The sequence below is a fragment of the Notamacropus eugenii genome, chromosome 1, assembly GCF_028372415.1.
Source record: "Notamacropus eugenii isolate mMacEug1 chromosome 1, mMacEug1.pri_v2, whole genome shotgun sequence".
NCBI classification, from domain to species: Eukaryota; Metazoa; Chordata; class Mammalia; order Diprotodontia; family Macropodidae; genus Notamacropus; species Notamacropus eugenii.
Genome location: NC_092872.1, coordinates 419,590,218 through 419,608,684, shown reverse-complemented (window position 1 = coordinate 419,608,684; position 18,467 = coordinate 419,590,218). Strand labels below are relative to the sequence as shown.

At 48.0% G+C, this 18,467-nt stretch overlaps 1 protein-coding gene across 1 annotated transcript in view; it reads left to right on the top strand.

Moving 5' to 3' along the window:
• Positions 1-2,644: 2,644 nt before the first annotated feature.
• The window catches only part of LOC140518875 (fer-1-like protein 4), a 28,393-nt gene continuing 12,570 nt past the window's right edge, over positions 2,645-18,467 (top strand). The window contains exons 1-27 of the mRNA XM_072631365.1: positions 2,645-3,386; positions 3,727-3,782; positions 3,957-4,045; positions 4,253-4,352; positions 4,796-4,887; positions 5,110-5,151; positions 5,335-5,493; positions 5,840-5,900; positions 6,081-6,212; positions 6,327-6,389; positions 6,487-6,571; positions 6,853-7,012; positions 7,179-7,362; positions 7,526-7,712; positions 8,126-8,478; positions 9,640-9,748; positions 10,024-10,237; positions 10,402-10,522; positions 10,613-10,713; positions 12,215-12,302; positions 12,402-12,518; positions 13,686-13,838; positions 13,966-14,119; positions 14,230-14,354; positions 16,606-16,740; positions 16,992-17,165; positions 18,082-18,198. Coding sequence (XP_072487466.1) covers positions 3,308-3,386; positions 3,727-3,782; positions 3,957-4,045; positions 4,253-4,352; positions 4,796-4,887; positions 5,110-5,151; positions 5,335-5,493; positions 5,840-5,900; positions 6,081-6,212; positions 6,327-6,389; positions 6,487-6,571; positions 6,853-7,012; positions 7,179-7,362; positions 7,526-7,712; positions 8,126-8,478; positions 9,640-9,748; positions 10,024-10,237; positions 10,402-10,522; positions 10,613-10,713; positions 12,215-12,302; positions 12,402-12,518; positions 13,686-13,838; positions 13,966-14,119; positions 14,230-14,354; positions 16,606-16,740; positions 16,992-17,165; positions 18,082-18,198 — 3,450 coding nt within the window. The 5' untranslated portion in view covers positions 2,645-3,307. The remainder of the gene's footprint in view (positions 3,387-3,726; positions 3,783-3,956; positions 4,046-4,252; positions 4,353-4,795; positions 4,888-5,109; positions 5,152-5,334; positions 5,494-5,839; positions 5,901-6,080; positions 6,213-6,326; positions 6,390-6,486; positions 6,572-6,852; positions 7,013-7,178; positions 7,363-7,525; positions 7,713-8,125; positions 8,479-9,639; positions 9,749-10,023; positions 10,238-10,401; positions 10,523-10,612; positions 10,714-12,214; positions 12,303-12,401; positions 12,519-13,685; positions 13,839-13,965; positions 14,120-14,229; positions 14,355-16,605; positions 16,741-16,991; positions 17,166-18,081; positions 18,199-18,467) is intronic.

Here is an 18,467-nt window from a genome sequence, read left to right as displayed (position 1 = left end):
AAGACAAATGAGAGACAGAGGGGTAGGGAGGAGTTGGGGAGAGGTGGAGAGGGGGAAGGAAGGGAGAGAGAGACAGAGACAAAGTGACAGAGAGACAAAGACAGAGAGAGAGAGAGAGAGAGAGAGAGAGAGAGAGAGAGAGAGAGAGAGAGAGAGAAGAGAGGAGAGAGAGAGTTAAGCAAAACAAATAAATTTGTCATGTCTGAAAAGGTGAGTCTTATTTTGCACTGATAGTCCCACCCCTTCTCTGCTACGAGGTAGGAGGCATACTTCATCATGAGTCTGCTGGTTGGTATCAGTGCACTAACCAGGGTTGGGAAGTCTTTCAGTCTTGTTTACCTTTGCCTTACTGCAGTCATTCTGTAAATTATTCTTCTGGTTTTGAGTAATCTTTAAAAACAGAGAACTGCCTCTGAAACCCTGAGCCAGCCACCCTATCAGTGACCTTGGGGTATCCTGGGGTCTCTTGCATCCTCCCATGTGTTGGAGTCAACACCTTCTTACCTCACCCTTGCCTCCCTCCCCTTGTCCCCCAAACAGTGGCTTCCTTTCATATCATTTGTGTGGATTGCCCCAGTTTGGAGTGTTTCCCTTCAGAGCAAAAATTCCTGGTTAACTAACAGCTCTAATCTGGAGTGAACTGTTGATTTTGAAATGCTTCAGTTCTCAGAGCTCCTCCTTCTTGACTCAGTGCTGCATCTGGCACTCCTGACCACTCTCTCCTCAGGGATATTCTCTCTCTTTTCTCTGTTTTCATGACACTGCCCTCTCCCGATTTTACCATGTGACGACACCTTGTCAATCTCCTTTTACTGGTTCATCGTCTATGTTACACCCCCTAGCTGGTGTTCCCCCAGATCCTGTCCTAAGCCTTTTCTTCTCTCTCCATTTTCTCTTTTGGTAACTTCAACAGTTGCTATTTAATGAAATTAAACCTGACCTGAGATTGAGTTAGATGGAACCTAAATCTTCCCTACTCACACACTGGAAGCTGGAAGAGACCTCAGAGACCACCTTGTTTCCCATTTCCTTATTTGATGGCTGAAGAAACAGCTTCTGAGAGTGTCAGAGCAGGGACTAAACTTTACCTCCTCTCCCCTCACAAGGGCACTTTTTGCCTGGCCTTCGTTCCTAACTCCCAGAATAAGAAGGGAAGGGCAAAGCCCAAAGTTGCTGCAATGGTCCTACCTCTCAGTACGGACTGTCCCCAAAAGAAGCAGTGAGGGAGCGAGGGGACGTCAAAGGTCCTGTATTCCTGGGAGCGCTTCTGTTTCTTGGTGACTTTTCATTCCATCAAAACTTTTCTCAACCAACTTGCTTCAATTTTCCCAAAGAGCAGAGCTGGGGTGGGGATAAAGATATTGAACAGGACAAGAAGCATTCTACCAGTTGGGTAGTGCTGTGATGAGTGATGAGCACCCATCCTGGAACTGGCAAGACCTAAATTCAAATCCGGACTCGGACACTTACAAGCTGGTCAGGCTACTAATCCTCTGGTTGCCTTAGCTTTCTCTTATGTCAAATGGGGATCATAAGAGCATCTACCTCATAGGGTGGTTCAGAGGATCACATCATATACTATTTAAGTGCTTTGTAAACCTTAAAGAGGAAAGGGAACAAGAATTTTATTCAGCACTTAGTATATGGCAGGCACTGTGCTAAGTGCTTTACAAATGTCTCCTTTGGTTAACAATCTGTAGGAACAGATGAAGGATCGGTAACTTCTGGTCTGTGCCATCATGGACATGTGTGTCTATGTCATAGACTACACCTAGTTGTAGCCTGGTGTGTTTGGAGTGGGGATGGGAAGCACAGAGGAAACACAACACGTACAAATAACTAAAAAAGGTATGAATTTTTATTCATCGACATGAATAAATGACATGCCTCTGCACATGTTAGGGATTTAATAAATGCTTATTGAATGCATGGTGTAGAGGTTAACTAGCATTTATGTAGCACTTTAAGGTTTTCAAGGGGCAGCTAAGTGGATAGAGCACTGGATCTGGGATCAGGAAGACCTGAATTCAAATTCCACCTTACACATGTTCTAGCTGTGTGACCTTGGGCAAGTCACTTAATCCTGTTTGCTTCAGTTTCCTCGTCTGCAAAATGAGCTGCTGTGTTGTTTCATGTCCAGCTCTTTGTGACCCATTTGGGGTTTTCTTGACAAAGATACTGGAGTGGTTTGCGGATGCAGCAAGAAAACCTCAAATGGGTCACAAAGGGTTGGACATGAAACAACACAACAGCAAACTAAAGTTGCAAAGCACTGTACCATGATCCTCATGATAACCCAGGGATTAACCCCATTTACAGATGAGGAAACTGAGGCTGAGAAGAGGTTATGTGACTTGCTCAGGTTCACACAAGTAGAAAGTATCTGAGGCAGGATTTGAACTTGGGTCTTCCTAGCTCTGGGGCCAGTGCCCTTATCCACCGTGCCAACTAGCTACCTCAAGGGCCTGACTCTTGGTTCTGCCATTTATAATCCTGGTGACCTCAAGTAAGTTACTTTTCTTTCCTTGACCTCCTTTTCTTCCTCTACAGCATCAGGGAGCTGGATCTCCTGCTTTAAGTATCCTTCTTGCTCTAGAACAGAGGATCTTATGAAAGAAACTTAGTCTGGGAGTTAGAAGTGAGGTTTCAGGGCTGATGCTCCAATTCTTAGCTCAACGAGCGATATTATACAAGTTACTGCCTTTTGCCAGGCCTCTGTTTCCTTGGGTCAAAGAGAAAGAATTACACATACCTTGGCTGCTTCCCAGGGGTGTTGTTGAGATTAGATGAGATAGGGGAAATGAAAAAAGACAGGAACGTAATAAAGTTCTAGCCCAATATAGGTTGTTAATAAGAGAATCAGGTATTTTTAAGGGTAATATGCCCCACAACTCCTTCCTAGAGGAATGAATGCTTAGGGAAATTTCTCACGGTGGAGCAGACTTTCTTCTCAGCCCAATATTGGTCATTGGTGACATCTGGCGAGAAAGACCAGAGCCCCAGACCTTCTTGAGCCAGACATTGTACTTGTCCTGGGGGGAGGACCCTAGCCATCCATCTACCCTTGTATCCTTTGAGATCCCTCTGCCTCAGTGGCCACTGGGTCCTAGTTGATTCCCCTCCACCACCTATGGTTTGCTGACCACCAGCTCTGGGGTTGACTGTGTTTGTTTTAAGGGCAGGGATGGTTGAACTTGTAGGGCGAGTCTGAATGACTCAGAACTGGAGGGACCAGGGAGGTAAGGAGGAGGGGGCAAAAGAGGAAGAGGAGGGTAGAAGTAGGGAGTAGAAGCAGGGATCCCTCATCATGGCCCTGGAAGTGAAGGTACAGAGGGTGACAGGGCTATCTGGAACCCACGCAAGACAAGTGCAGCTCAGTTTCCGAGGTGAGATGAAGGTGGAGGGGTTAAAGGTGGATGGGGCTATGGAGATGGCTGGAGGAACTCCCTAAGGTCTCTCTCTCATCCAGTCCAATCCCTGTGGTCCCTACCTCCTCCCCAAATTCCACTGCTTCTGACCTTTGAACATCCTTCTGTCTTTATCCCAATAGTCCACTACCTCTGACCTACCCATATCCCCCAGCCTAGATATTCCCTGGTATGAGGGTGTTGGTGGGGAAAAGGAGAGGGAAAGCCTGGCTTCTTAAGTAGGGACTGTCAGGAGAGGGGAAAAGGAGGGATAGACTCAGGAAAGTCCAGGAATTCATTCATTGGAATCATACTACAGGTTTTACCCAGAAAACAAGAAGAATTCATTGTGGTCATGAAGCTGATATTGGTGAGGTCAGTAAAGGAAGGCAGGGTCACTTCTGGGACTGGATTTGCTGGGGGGAGAGTCAATTCTGAACTTGGGGGAATCAATTCTTCAGGTGAGAGTTAATCTGGGGATCAGGGCTTGCTCAATCCCTGATCCTGGGGGAGAGAGTCCGGCCCCATACTGTGCTCTCCCCCCTTCAGTTTTTTCGGTGGCCCCATTATGGGGCCCTGCTGGCTCAGGAGTTCCTGTCAGTACAGGTTGTCAACTGCAGCAGATTATTTAGCCCAAGGTGAGTTGGGGGCTTGACGGGGTTAAGGAGACTGAGTCTGAGCAGTTTAAGGGTGTTAAGAAAGTAAGATGATGCTGCAAAGAGGGCCGGGGAGACTGCGGGGGTGTGAGGGGAGTGGAGAGGAGTGGGGGGGGAGCAGAAGCTTGAGGGGCTAAGGGAGCTGAAGGGAGGCTGAGGCCAAGCATGGCTCACCCAGGGCCTTGGCAGGATCCTGGGAACGCTGGTGATCTCCCTACAGCACTTGCAAAGTGTTGGGCATCTAGTTTTGAAAGAGGCCCTGGTGGACAGGAACCAGTGCTTGACCCAGGTAAGCATCCTCTACTCGTTCGAGGAGACCAGGGGCTCCTCTCTTTGACTAGAGCTATGGTTCTGGGGCTGGGGAGGTGGAAGAGAGAAGGAATCTGTCCTGGCTCCCATCGAGAGAGCCCTCCCTTTCCCCTTCCTGACTCCAGGCATCAGAGATTGAGGTTCCCAGAAGTGACTGTTAATCCTAAGAGGCACAGTTTATAGAGAACTAGGCCTGGAGTCAGGAAAACCTGAATTCAAATCCAGCCTCAGACACTTACTAGCTAATCACTTAACTCTGCCTCAGTTCCCATAACTGTAAAATAAGAATAATAATAGCATCCTAGGGTGGTTGGGAGGATAAAAACAGGGATTTGTAAAGTACTTAGCCCACTGCCTGGCACATAGTAGGCACTGAATAAATTTCCCTCCTTTCCTTCCCATCCTCTCCCTTCCCTTGGCCAGATCCTGGTAGAGTTAGATCTCAGATACCAGCCCCCTGATGGTGCTGCTGGAGCTTGGACTGAGGAGGACTTTGTGTCTCACATCAGAGACAGGTATTCCTTCCTCACCCCAGCCCTACATGCAAATACTCCTTTCCTTTGATCAGAAGCCCCTTAGATTCCCCAAAAACACTAGCAGGAAGGCTGGGTGAGATTGCAGATTCTAGACCCTGCTTCTAGACAGTAGTGATTTGGCTCTAGACTCTTCCAGGTTCTCACTGACTGGGTAGATGTGGATATTTGTTCTCAGTTTTCTCTGTATTTCTCCTTCACTAGTTCAGAGTTGACCATCCAGAATGTGGGCTTCCAGGAGCTGGAGTGAGTGAACAGGAACGGGGGAGGCTCAAAGCAAGGGGGGGAAGGGGAGCTGGGATGGCCAACTACTGGGCTGCCTATTAGTGTCCTTAGTCCCATCTCGATCCCCTAAATTTCCTCAGTTCCCTCAGCCCCTCAGGCTGTGGGACCTGTGCAGTGAGAAATAACAGATATACATGATCCCAGACCCCAGAAATCAAGTGGGTTGGATCGCCGAGCTGCTGCCTTGGGCCAGAGGTTGGCTCGAGGCCTGGGCCCACCCCAGGATGAAGAAGATGAGGAATGGGATCTGGAGGAAGAGCCAGAAGATGAAATCTCAGGGGTTGTGTTCAGCTCCATCAAAAGGTGACTCCTGGGCAGGTGTGGTGTTGAGCAGGGCTAGGCAGAGAGTCCCTGGGCTAAGGGGACTTGCAGATCCCCTGGCAGAGATGAGATTCACACTAAAAGGAAACTGATGATAGAAGACAAGCCATGCTTACGTGCCAAATGAGTAGGACAGGAATCTGGGCAGACTTCCAGGAGGCCGTGGTGGTTGAGTTGGTTCTTGAAGGATAGGTGGGATTTGTACTGACAGAGGAAGTTGGAGGTAGACTCAAAAGTAATTTCTCAGAAATGTTGGAGGGAGGGAGAAGACACTGGGAGGATGGGATCTCTGCCCTGCCAAGCTGGCATGATACCCTGTTTTCTGCAGCCGAGCCAGGGACATCTCTAGAAGAGACCCCCAGCAGGTGCCTAAAGCCCAGGCCTTCCAGGTATTGGAAGGGTGGTAAGATGGAGGGGGAGGGGGGAGGGAGAATTTGGATATTGCTTCCTTTGTGTCCAGGTCACCTACTCCCTCTTACAGACAGCCCCAGATCTCCCCTCAGACCCTGAGTCTCCTGAAGGAGGCAGGAACAAAGCTCAGGCTGCCCCTCTCTGGGCCCCTCCTTCAGGTTGGCATCACAGTTCTAGAGGCCCAGAAGCTGGTGGGAGTCAACATTAACCCTTACGTGGTCGTGAGGGTGGGGGAGCAGCGCCGGGAGACTGCCAAGCAGCGGGGGACCAACTGCCCTTTCTTCAATGAGGTGCCCAGAATGGGGATGGGAGACATGGGCAGTCAAGTGGAGTGACCAAGTGAGCTGGGGATTCGGCTTTAGGCACCGACCTCACCTTTTTACTCTGTCCTCTCTCCCCTTCAGCATTTCTTATTTGAGTTTCACACAACCAGGGACCATCTGCAGGAAATGCTGTTGGAGATAACGGTGATGAGGGCAAGACTGAGGGAGTGGGGATGGGCAGGACTGAGGGGATCACCTTCTCCTGGGACTCACCTCCCCATGCTTTGCCCCATATCCCCAGGTGTTCCATTCCCAGACACTTCCCTTTCTGGCCACTAGGATAGGCACTTTCAGAATGGACCTGGGCATCGTTTGTGAACAGCCAGGTACTGGGCCCCTCTCTTCCCACCGCAGACCCCCAATCCTGGGCTGGTTCTGGCTCTACAGACCTCCCCACTGATATGACCTGATCCTGAATAGTGCCCTGACCTGGGACTCTTCTGTCCCTGCTCTCTGAGACCCTAGCCAGCACTCATCCCTTTCAAAGAACCCTGCCCAGCTCAGCTCTTCCCCCAGGTGACCCTGAACTTGACAGGGGCTGAGATAAACCAGGAGCACTCTCTGGAGATGCTCTCTTTGCTTTGGGGTGATACCTGTTTCTCCACAGACAGCCACTTTTCCCAGAAATGGGCTGTGCTTCATGATCCCAAGGACACCCATGCTGGAGCCAAAGGCTTTGTCAAAGTTACTGTAACTGTGACAACCCAGGGAGAACTGACCCGGCCCCTACCTCCACCTCCACCAGGCCTCAGTCCAGATATTGAGAAGTAAGGGCAAGACCCGGGGAAGGGAGCATGGGTGGCCGGCTGGCCCAGCAAGGCCTGAGAGGGTCCAGGGCTGAAGGAGGATTAGATTCATGGACTTAGGGTATTAAGGATCTGTGACTTGTCCATCTTCCTACTTCAATGCCCTTCTTTGTGCCTCCCCACCTAGGAACCTGCTTCTGCCCAGGGGTTTCCCGGCTGATCGTCAGTGGGCACGTCTCAGTGTCCGCCTCTACCGGGCTAAGAGTCTCCCTGCTGTCAGCCCTGGACTCCTGGGTGGCTTGGTCCGCATTGTGCGAGACCAGAAAGTCTTAGTGGACCCTTACATTAGGGTATCCTTCTTGGGACAACAGGTGATCCTATTTCTCTTCATGCTCCCACCCTCCTTCCCCCATCCTCTAAGAGGCTCTAGGGCCAGCCAAGTGCAGCCCTTAGTGTCCTCTTCCCCTGCCTTAGTCCCCACTCTGCATTCTCCTTGCCTATATGCCCGATGCCAGTCAATGAACACAATTGCAGGGAGAGACCTCAGTGCAGAGTGAGACCACAGATCCTGAGTGGAATGAGCAGCTGAACTTTGTGGAGCTGTTTCCACCCCTCACGTCCCAGATCCGCCTGCAGCTGATGGACGATGCTCAAATGGGTGATGTGCCCATTGCTACACACGTCCTGGATCTCAGGCAGATCTCCCACCCAGGCCGTGCTGGTGAGCCCCCTACTCCCAGCCATTCTCCTGTCCCACAGAAGGCTCCATGACTCTTGAAACATTAACAGGCGTATAGAGTTAGAATTGGAAGGGACCTTAGAGGCCATCAAATCCAACCCCCTCATTTTACAGATGAGGAAGTGAGTCATGGGGTGGGTCTGAAGTCCTCCAGGCTCCAGGTCCTGTATCCCATCCAAGACACTGTACCACATCACCAGATTCTTACCCTCCCACCTCAGGACACCAGGAGGTTCCTGATTGAGCCCCTGTTCCCTCTCCTACCACTCCTAGCCCTGAAAACCCATCCCAGTCTTTTCTTAGCACCTGCTTTCTGGAAGTGTGTCCCTCAACCTCCCTGGGAGGGCAATACTTAGATCCAAACTGATTGATATCCCTTGCCCCTCTCTCTACAGTGGGCTTTAAGCCTACCTTTGGTCCTACCTGGGTTCCCCTCTATGGCTCTCCCCCAACTGGGGGGCTTCGGGATAGTCTGCAAGGCCTCAACAGTGGCCAAGGCCGAGGCGTCTGGTTCCGGGGTCGCCTGCTTCTAGCTGTGGGGCTAGAGATGTTTGGGGGCGGGGCCCATCCTGACACCCGCCAGGCCTCACAAATATCCAGGAGGGCCCAGATCACCAGGAAGAAGAAGAAAGGCCGAAAAGATCAGGGCCCAGCCAAGGACCCTGAGCAGCCACATGTAACCCCAGATGGTCCAGAGCTGCCCAGTACTATGGGAGTAGAGGTGGAAGAATTGTATCCGCTGCCTGAGGTAGGCCCCCAAACTGCGGTAGTCTTCTGGGCTAGGGGCTGAGAATGGGGGTCTTCCTTTCCTGCCTGCCCCTCAAAATTTTACCATTAGGAAAATGTAATCTTTGATGGGAATATATACATATAGCTAGCATTTCTATAGCATTTTAAGGTTTGTTATAGTTGTTTCAGTTGGGTCTGACCCTTTGTGACCCTATTTAGGATTTTCTTTAGCAAAGATATTAGGGTGGTTTGCCATTTCCTTCTCCAGCTCATTTTACAGATGAGGAAACTGAGGCAAACAGGGGCAGTGACTTGCTGAGGGTCACACAGCTAGGAAGTGTTTGAGGCAGATTTTGAACTCAGGTCTTCCTGACTCCAGACCTGGCATTATTCACTGCTCCACCTGCTGCCCTGCTTTAAGGTTTGCTTTACAATTTTTATTTCATGTTTTTCTCACAACATCCCAGGGAAACAGGTTTTATTATTTTATTTTATATTATATTATTTTATTTATATATCATTTTATTATCCTCATTTTTTTTTTTTTAACAAGTGAGAGCTAGTAAATGCCCAGGATCACACAGCTAGTTAAATGTCTGAGAGTAGATTTGAACTCTTGTCTAATGCTCTATTCATTGTGCCATCTAGCTGTCTCTTTAGGAAAGAATATTTTAAAATGCAAGTTGTTCTAAGGGGAGGCAACACTAAAAACCATTATCTCTGTAGGTAAGGTAGTTCATTAAACATGGGATCATAGACTTGGAGGGGACCTCAGAGGTCATTTACAGATGAGGAAACTAAGGCCAGAGGTTAAGTGACCTACCCCAGGTCATGTACACTGTATGTAGCAGAGAAATGAGATTTAAACTCAGTTTCTCTGATTCTAAATCAAGCTATCTTGCCAGTGTATCCTGCTGCCCTTTGGTTGCCTCTATCTAAGGGGCTCTGATCCTGAGGGAGCAGGAATTTAGAAGGTGAGGGGAAGAGAAGAGAACATGAGCTAAGAGAACTCTGTAGGGAAGAGATGGGTTGGCCATGGAGCTAGATGCTTGGCAGAAAGTTCAGGAGGTGGGAGAAAGGTCCTGGAAGGGCCTTCCATCAGCTTGATGTCCTACGTCTGGGGTTGGGGGTCGCTGGAGTGATTCTGTATCCAGGGTCTTGTCTTCTTCCCTTTACCCAGCATGCTCTAGCTGCCTGTGAGGATTTCCTGCTCTTTGCTGTCCTCCTTGAGGCCACCATGATTGATCCTTCTGTGGGCCCCCAACCCATCAGCTTTGAGATCTCCATTGGTACAGTATCTGCCAGCATGTGCTGCCTGCGCTGACTCCTCTAAGTCACTGGAGGATGTGAATCACAGCCCCTGTGGGATCTGAGCCACGGTCATTATGGAGTTGACTGATGGTCACCAGAGGGGGATCAGAGCCATGGTCACTATGGAATCTGGGTTGTAGTCAATGGTGGGGGCAGGATCTGGGATGCGATCCCTCTGGGGCTTTGAGTCATGGGCACTGGTGGTTTGTGTGACAGTCATTGGGGTTTCTGAACTGTGGTCATTCTGAGGCAGGAGGTGCTGGCCGTCAGGAGGAATTGCTGAGCCACAGATCACAGGACAGAGAGGTTGAGGCTGGAACCAGAATGGATGCTCAGACTAGAGAGACCCAGCCTTTGTTAGAACTAGACCCAGAACCTGAGACCAGACCAGAGCTAGATGAGCAGGGAGGAGCTGGGGTGCTGAGGGGAACACCGAGGCAGCAGCCAGAGCCCATGGAGGGTGATGGGTAGGTCTACTGGACTGGGGCAGGGATCAGTGGGTTCTGGCAAGGCAAGTGGGACTGCAGATGGCCTTGCTGGGGGTGGGAGAGAGAGAAATAATAATGCAGTAGTAACTGGTAATAATACTTCTGTACAATAATAGGAGTCACTCACCTCTGAATTCCTCCAGGCCCTACCTTTGCCTGCCCCTACAATCCGAGAAGCCATGCATTCATGCCTGGAGTCGCTGGGAGGACCATACTTGGCGCCTTCAGAACAGCAATTGCATCAAAAAAGTGGCGGAGAGGCTGGTAAGGGACAGAGCCATGGTGGGGAGGTTTCATGCTGCAGCCCAGAGAAGGAAGCCCTGAAGCAGTGAAGCTTTCCGCTATGTTCCACAGGATCAGGGGCTGCAGGAGACAGAGAGGCTGCTGAGGAGGCCGGGAGCACAGGCATGGGTACGGCTGCGGCAGGCCCTGGAGGAACTGGTGGCTGGGAGCAGGTGAGAGGGCTCCAGAACCCTGCTGCCTGGGTTAGTCTAACTGGGCCAGTCTGTGGCCCAGCTGGCCTGAACACCTTACAGTGTTTCCCTCCCCTCCTTCCTCCATGAAGGCTCATCCTAGTTTGTGACCAGCTACCCCGGCTTGGTTCCAGAGTGTTTTCTTCCACTGGTACCCACTGAAGGATCAGTTAGTTAACAGGAGCTGATTAAGCACCTACTAGATTTCAGGGGAGACTAGGACAAAACCCCAACAGTCCTTGTCCTCCAGAAGCATATTGTGGGAATATCCAGCGCAGCAGTTCCCAAACTTTTTGGTCTCCGGACCCATTTATACTCTTAAAAATTCCTGAGGAACCCTTCCCCAAGAGCTTTTGCTTATATGGGTTTTATCTAGCAATATTGACTATATTCCAAATCAAAACATCTTAGTATTTTTAGGAAAACAGTTTTGACCTTGCAGACTGCCTGAAAGATCTCTGAGACCACACTTTGAGATCCAGTGATCTAGAGATCACTGTCCCACCCCCTCTCCTTCTAAAGGCCAAGGAAGGTAAGTGGACTTGCTCAAAGTCACACAGGTAGTAAGCAGACTGGCTAAATCTAGAGGCAGCTACTCAACACAGTGGAGAGAGTGCTGGGCCTGGAATCAAGAAGGCCTGAGTTCAAATCCAGCCTCAGACACATACTTCTAAGTCCAGAGCTTGCTCCCCTCTGTCTACTCTGGAGAGTCGCCTCATGCCCTTTTAGGAAAGAAAATGCAGACTCTTTGATGCACTGAAACTGGAGGAATGAAGGAGACTATATTGTGCCTCATCCCAATAATTGAACTAACTCAGTCTTAGAGTTCAGGGACACCTGGGTGGTGCAGCAGATAGAGCACTGGGCCTACAGCTAGGAAGACCTGAATTCAAACCTGGATATAGACACTTACTAGCTGTGTGACCCTGGGTAGGTCACTTGACCCTGTTTGCCTCAGTTTCCTCATCTGTAAAATGAACTAGAGAAGGAAATAGCAAGCTATTATGGTATCTTTACCAAAAAAACCCCAAATGGAGTCACAATGAATTGGACACAAGTATAAACAGCTACACATAAGCAACAGTGTTCAATTCCTTCTTTTTTTTTCCCTTTAGGGATCATTTGAACTTTTTCCAAAACAGAATTAACAGAAAGAGACAGTTTTAAATCACAGGACACAAAGACTTAGAGGACTTGGACTTATTTTGTTGTACTGACAATCCCTCCCTAAGACTCCTGTTATCTCCCTTATTTCTTACCCCAGTAAACCTTTCCTTAGAATTTCTGGCTCTCCTTGACCTTTCCTCACAAACTCCCACTACCTCCCTGATTATTCCTCATGATTGCTGTGATCTCTGTTACCTTTCCTCTAAGAACCATTAATCTTTGGGTCACCCTGACCTCTCCTCAGGAACCTCTGTGAGCCCCTCTCCTCATAATCCCTGGCACCTCCATGCCCTTATCCCATGCTCCCCATTCCCAGGCAGTACTGTAGAGGAGTTGAGCGAAGGGCAATGATCCGCCCCAACGCCCTGGATCGGAGCCGGAAAAAGCTGCTCACTCACAGCATGGTAGGTAGAGAAGAGAGGGGAAGGGAAGGGAAGCTGGGGGATGACCTTCATCCCGGCACACATCATCCCCCCCCACTTCCGTCCCTCTCTCTCACTTAGGCTGTAGCTGCCCGGAAGGGCCTGCGCCTCCTTGGAGGTCTGAGGCCAAGCAACGTGGACCAGAAGGTGATGGAGGCCAAGAGGATCCTGGCCAAGCTGGATTTCCTCTATCAGGAGGTAATGAGAGCCTGCCCTGGGGGGAAAATAGCCTTTTCCTCATCTTTATGATTATGACAACAGTGGGAATAACGAAAGCTCTTTTCCCATTGCATTTTACGGTTTGTAAGGTGCTCACAAAAACTCGGTGTAGGAGGTTGTGTAAATATTATCTAACCCATTATTACAGATGAGGAAACCGGAATCTAGAGAGGGGAAGAAACTTAGCCAGGGTTACAATACGAGTGAGTGTCAGAGCTTGAACCCAGGTCTCCTGACTCCTTTGCCTTTCTCCCGTCCTCTCTCCCTTCCTCCCTCCTTCCTTCTTTCCTCCTTCCTTCCCTGCCTCTTTATTTTCTTCTCTCTCTCTTTACTTCCTTTTCTCCTTTCTTCTTTTCCTCGCTCCAACCTTCCCTCATTCTTTCCTTTCTTTTTTTCCCTCCTTCCCTCCAACTCTTCTTTTTATATTTCTCTTTTCCCTTATAAATGTTTATTGAATTTTCTTCCTTTTTCAATTAACAAACATTCATTTTTTTCTCTCTCCAACCTCCTCATCTCTGAAACTGGGGAAAGGGGGTAAGAAAAAAAACTCTTGGAACAGATATGTATGGTTGAGCAAAACAAATTTCCAAATTGGCCACATTCAAAACCGTGTGTCTCATTCTGTATCTTGAGTCCATCAGTCCATGTCACGAGGTGGGCTGCATGCTTCATGACCCATACTCAGGAATTATGGTTAATTATCTCCTTGATCAGAGTTCCTAAGTCTTTGAAAACTGTCTTTATGATGCTGTTGTCACCAGATAAAGTGTTCTGGTTCTGTTCACTTCACTTTACTGGTTCATACCAGCCCTACCAGGATTTTCTGAAACTATCTCCTTCATTGTGCCTTATAACATAATAGGACTCTGTTACATTCATATACCATAATTTATTCAGTCATTCACCAGTTTATTGACATCTCCTTAGTTTCCAGGTCTTTGAAGAAGTGCTATGAATATTTTTGTACATATGGAGCCTTTTTTATAGATATGGATCCTATGGTCAGTTTCATGACTTTTAGAGCATAGTTCCAAATGGCTCCTAGTAGTTTCCACTACTCCACCTATTTGAGATTATCGTTCCTCGCTATCTCTGATCCCTACAGTGTTACCCTTCACTATCCCATAGTCTCCTAACTTTTTCTAGCCCCAGCCACCTCTCCCAGATGTGTTAGTCTGGATGTTCAGCGGGCAGCGGCGTGTGGCCCTTGCTCGGATCCCGGCACAAGATGTATTATTCTCCATGGTAGAGGAAGAGCGTGGACGGGACTGTGGGCGAATCCAGAGTCTGCTGCTCACTGTGAGGAGCCTTGGTACAGGGCTAGACCTAGGGGGTGGGGAAGAGTGAGTGAGTGGACAGTGGAAGAGCACTGGGCCAATCCAGAGGGCAATAGATTTCATGGAGCTGGGCTTCCCCCTTATTCCAGGCACCTGGAGCTCCTCCTGGTGAGGTCTGTGCCAAGCTGGAAATGCTCTTATGGCTGGGCCAGGGCAAATATGCCAAAGCCTGCACTCAGGACCTTCCCCCAGAGTTGATACCGCAACCCTTGGGAGGGCTACCCCTTACCTTGTATCGAGATGGTAAGCTTACACTTGGAAATGGGGTAGAAATAGATGATTCAGAGACTCGTTCCTGGGATCAGGGTGTTGGTTCTCTGACAAACATGGCTTCCTTCTCATCCCTACCCTAGACTTCAGCTACTTTCAGCTCCGAGCTCACCTCTACCAAGCAAGGGGAATTCTGGCTGCTGATGACAGTGGCCTCTCTGATCCCTTTGCCCGTGTCCTTATCTCAACACAGTGCCAGTCCACACAGGTAAGGGCAACACTGCCTCCTTCTCCAGACCCTAAAGAGTTGTGATAGGAGAATGAAATATCCTATATATATCCTATAATAGATAATGAAATTGATTATCCTAGTGAATAGGGTTGAAACTAGTGGGTAAGCCTAAAGGTGAATCTTCAGTGGTCAAAATTAGGTCCATTTGGGGAAGAAGAAATATGGGAGGGCTTGGGTTTTTGAAGTAGTTCCCTATATTCTGAGGTGAATGGAGAAGGCATCAGGTTGGGGGTACAAGGAGCAAAGCCAAGGCATTTGATTTGTCCCCATCCTTAATTAATTAACAAGCCTGCCTATGTGCCAGGCACTGTGCTAGAGCCTAACATTACAAAGACAAAAGATGAAATAGTCCTTGCCCCTGAAGACTTAACACTTCAGCTAAGAAAGGCATGTTGTGTGTATTATATTCTGTGCACTGTTTGTGATGTTTATAAATACTTCATTAGGTTTAAAAACTCTTTAAAACAGGTATAAATATTAACTAATTATATTTACTAACATAAAGAGAAAGACCAAGAGAGAAAGACAGAGAAACAGAGACAGATAGAAGAAAGGTGAGACAGAGAAGAGTTAGAGGAGAGGGAAAGAAAAGAAAGGAAAGAGAGAGAGGAAAAAAACAGAGAAACAGGGAGGAGAGGAGAAAGAGAGGGATAGAAGGATAAACCACTTACCATAGTAGATGGTAGATAGATAGATAGATAGATAGATAGATAGATAGATAGATAGATAGATAGACAGAATTCATTAAACACTTTCTATTTGTCAGGCACTATTCTAAATGCTGAAGCTACAAATAGGGTAAATGTTCAGTCACTGTTTTCTAGGAACTTACATTCTAGTGTGGGAAGATGATGCATAAAAAGAGGACTAAACAGAGGAATAGGACAGGAGCAGGGCCAAGAGGGACGTGAGCACCTGTGGCTTGGGTTCCCTCTGACTGCTTGGATAAGATTCTGAGCCAGAGGCTTACCAACCAGAAAAGAAGGCTGCAGGGTGGAGGCACCTCTGAGGTGAAAAAGCTGCTGCTGAGATGGAAACTTTGGGGAGCTGGAATCAGAGCCAGGAGAGAAGGGATCTTGCTCTCCAGAAAACTCAGTCTCAAGCCATTTCCAAATTCTTTCCATTGATTGGACTAAACTTTAGTCTAAAATTAGACCGTAACCTGTGACCTTGGGCACTCCCCTAAACCTTTTTGGGTTTCAGGTCAGTCATCTGTAAAATGAGGGGGCCTCTGAGGCCCCTTTCAACAGTATGTCTATGATTCTACAATCATAAGATCCTTCTAAGGGAAGAGTTTCAGCCTTGGAGTTAGAAAATGTAGGTTCATCCATGGGCTCCAACACTTCCTCGTTCGTTGTACAATGGCCAGCCTGACAATGCTTTCTGCAAGTCTGAGTTTCCTTAACCATAAAACGAGATCTAATGCTTGCATTATCTTCATTGCATTATCCCACAGGGTTGTTGTGACATCACTGTCAACCTTAAAGCACTAGAGAGCTAGGGGTAATCAGCATTCCCTATGCTCTGCAGCCTTCCTGGAACTTGTGATTTAAGTGGCTTCTTTCTTAAAGGACGTTTCCGCCCCATAACATTTTTAAAGATAATTTTTAAAAAATCTTTTGTTTTTACATCACCTATATTTCCTCATGTACTCCTCCAATCTTTCCTTCCCAGAGAGCCAACCCTTATCTATCAATCAGTCAGCCAACAAACATTGATTAAAGCAGTTGTGCTAAGTTCTGAGGATACAAAGAAAAACAAAAACAATCCCTTTCCTCAGAGCTTACATTCTAATTCTAACATACATAGACCTGTACTTAGAAGATAAGTAGAGGAAAGAAAAAGTAGAAGAAAAAATAAAAAGTAGGTGTGTATGTATGCATGCATGTATGTTGGGGGAGAGGAAAGCAGTTCAGCAAAACTAACTCAGTCATCAAAAAAATCTGACTCTGTGTGTATCCCACATCCATAGTCCCTACATCCCAACGAAGCAGAAGGAAAAGTGCTTTTTCATTTCTCCTTTGAGGCCAAGTCTGGTTATTATAATTTTGCATCATTTCCCCTCATAGTTTTTAAAACATGTTTGAATCCACCAAATTGCTAAACAGAGATCCACCCTCCAAGGAAGGTTCTGACTGTTCTTTCCTCCCTCTCCTGTAGTGCTTTGGTCCATTCTACCCTCGGTTATCCCTCCCTTCTCTATCTACCCTCTGGATCTCTCTACCAGGTCCTGGAGCAGACGCTGAGCCCACTGTGGGATGAGCTGCTAGTGTTTGAGCAGCTGATTATAGACGGGCTGAGAGAACAGCTTCCTGCTGAGCCACCCCTGGTCACCATCAATATCTTTGATCACAACAAGTTTGTGAGTGTGTGTGTGTGTGTGTGTGTGTGTGTACATGCCTATACATTTGTCTCTCTGGGACTTGGCCTCAATATTTCAGTCCAGCCCAACCCAACTGAGACTGCAGCCCCTACCATCCCTGTTGCTGGCTCAGTGACTGGGGCTTCCCTTGGTCCCTTCCATTTCCTATCCTTTATCAGAACCCCTAGCTCTCAGTCCTTCCTCACCAGACCTCCACCCTCTCCTCCAACCCTGGGTTGTTCTCCCTTTAGGGTCCCCCTGTATTCCTGGGCCGGGCTCTGGCAGCTCCTCAGGTAAAGTTGATCGAGGAGCCCTACCGAGGTCCCGAGCTGCAATTCTTCCCCCTGACTAAGGGTCTTCAGACTGCAGGGGAGCTCATTGCCACCTTTGAGCTCATTGAGTTGGATTACAGCAGCAGACTTGAGGTAAGAGTGGGCACCTCAGACACAGGTTTGTCTCCCTTCCCTTTCCCCACTCTTCAACAGCACTTGTGATTTGACTCAACAACTTTATAATGTTAATTGTCAAAGAATTAATTTGGTAGTCTGCATTTTCCTGGCTGACTCAAGACAAACTTATTACCAATGTACACAAGGGGAGACCAGAACCATGAACCAAGGCAGCCTTGTTCTCCAACCAAGTGGGAGAGGATAGGCTAATTTATACTCTTACAATTGGGTGGAGAAAGCAAAATCTTCACTGGGATGGTATGGAGTTGGAAGATTGGGTGAGAAGGGTAGCACAATGCTAGAAGACAGAGAAACAGGAGATTCATAAAGGTTTAGTTAGTGAGACAGTGAGCAAATCATGATGACCATTCTCGGAACCAATATGCTAGTAGGAGCTCTCCATTGTCCTGATAGCATTCTTTTCTAGGGGAACACCGTTTCCTATAATTTCTTTATGTTAAAAACACTGTATCTACCAGAAACCTTCACAGTAATTTCAAGCTCTCTAAAAGGACAACAAAATAAGAAAAACCTAAGGTTTTTATTTCACGTTGTATTCTATGCTCTATACTTCACAAAGAGGGGAGGAAAAATTACATAAGACAGGCTCCCTGTCCTCATGGAATTTATCAGGGGCATGAGAAACCAACTCAGGTACTAAGATAGATAGCATTATATAAGAAGATGAAAAAAGAGGTGAGAAATGGGTAATCCAAGGTAGAGGGGCTTTTGTGCCAAGAATATGGTGCCAGGAATACACACATACACCTATCCCTCACTCCCACCCCCAGAGTTCATGCTTTGACTATGTCCCCCCTGGACACAATTCTCCAGGAATTCATTCCCTGCTTGATCCCTACCATATATCATTTGCTTTCTGCCCCTTCCTCAGCCCTCAGTGCCAGAAGATGTAGAGCCCCAGGATCTGGAATTTCTGCTTGACTCTACTTCTGGACGTTTCCATCTACCCCCAGGTGTACGACCCCTGCTCAAGGAGTTCCGAATTGAGGTACCTGGAATCCTATAACCCCAGCTCTACCTGCCTCCTGCCCTGGGGCTCCTTTCCCAGAGTTCCTCTCCATATATCCCCAAACTCCATTAGCTGACCCCTTTTTACCAGTTTCCCCCTTCCATCGCTCCCCTAAAATTATGCTCTCTCCCTCTTCATGGTACTATATCTCATCTCCCCCTGCACTCTCCCTCTTCTCTCTCTCTCTCTCTCTCTCTCTCTCTCTCTCTCTCTCTCTCTCTCTCCCTCTCTCTCTCTCACACACACAC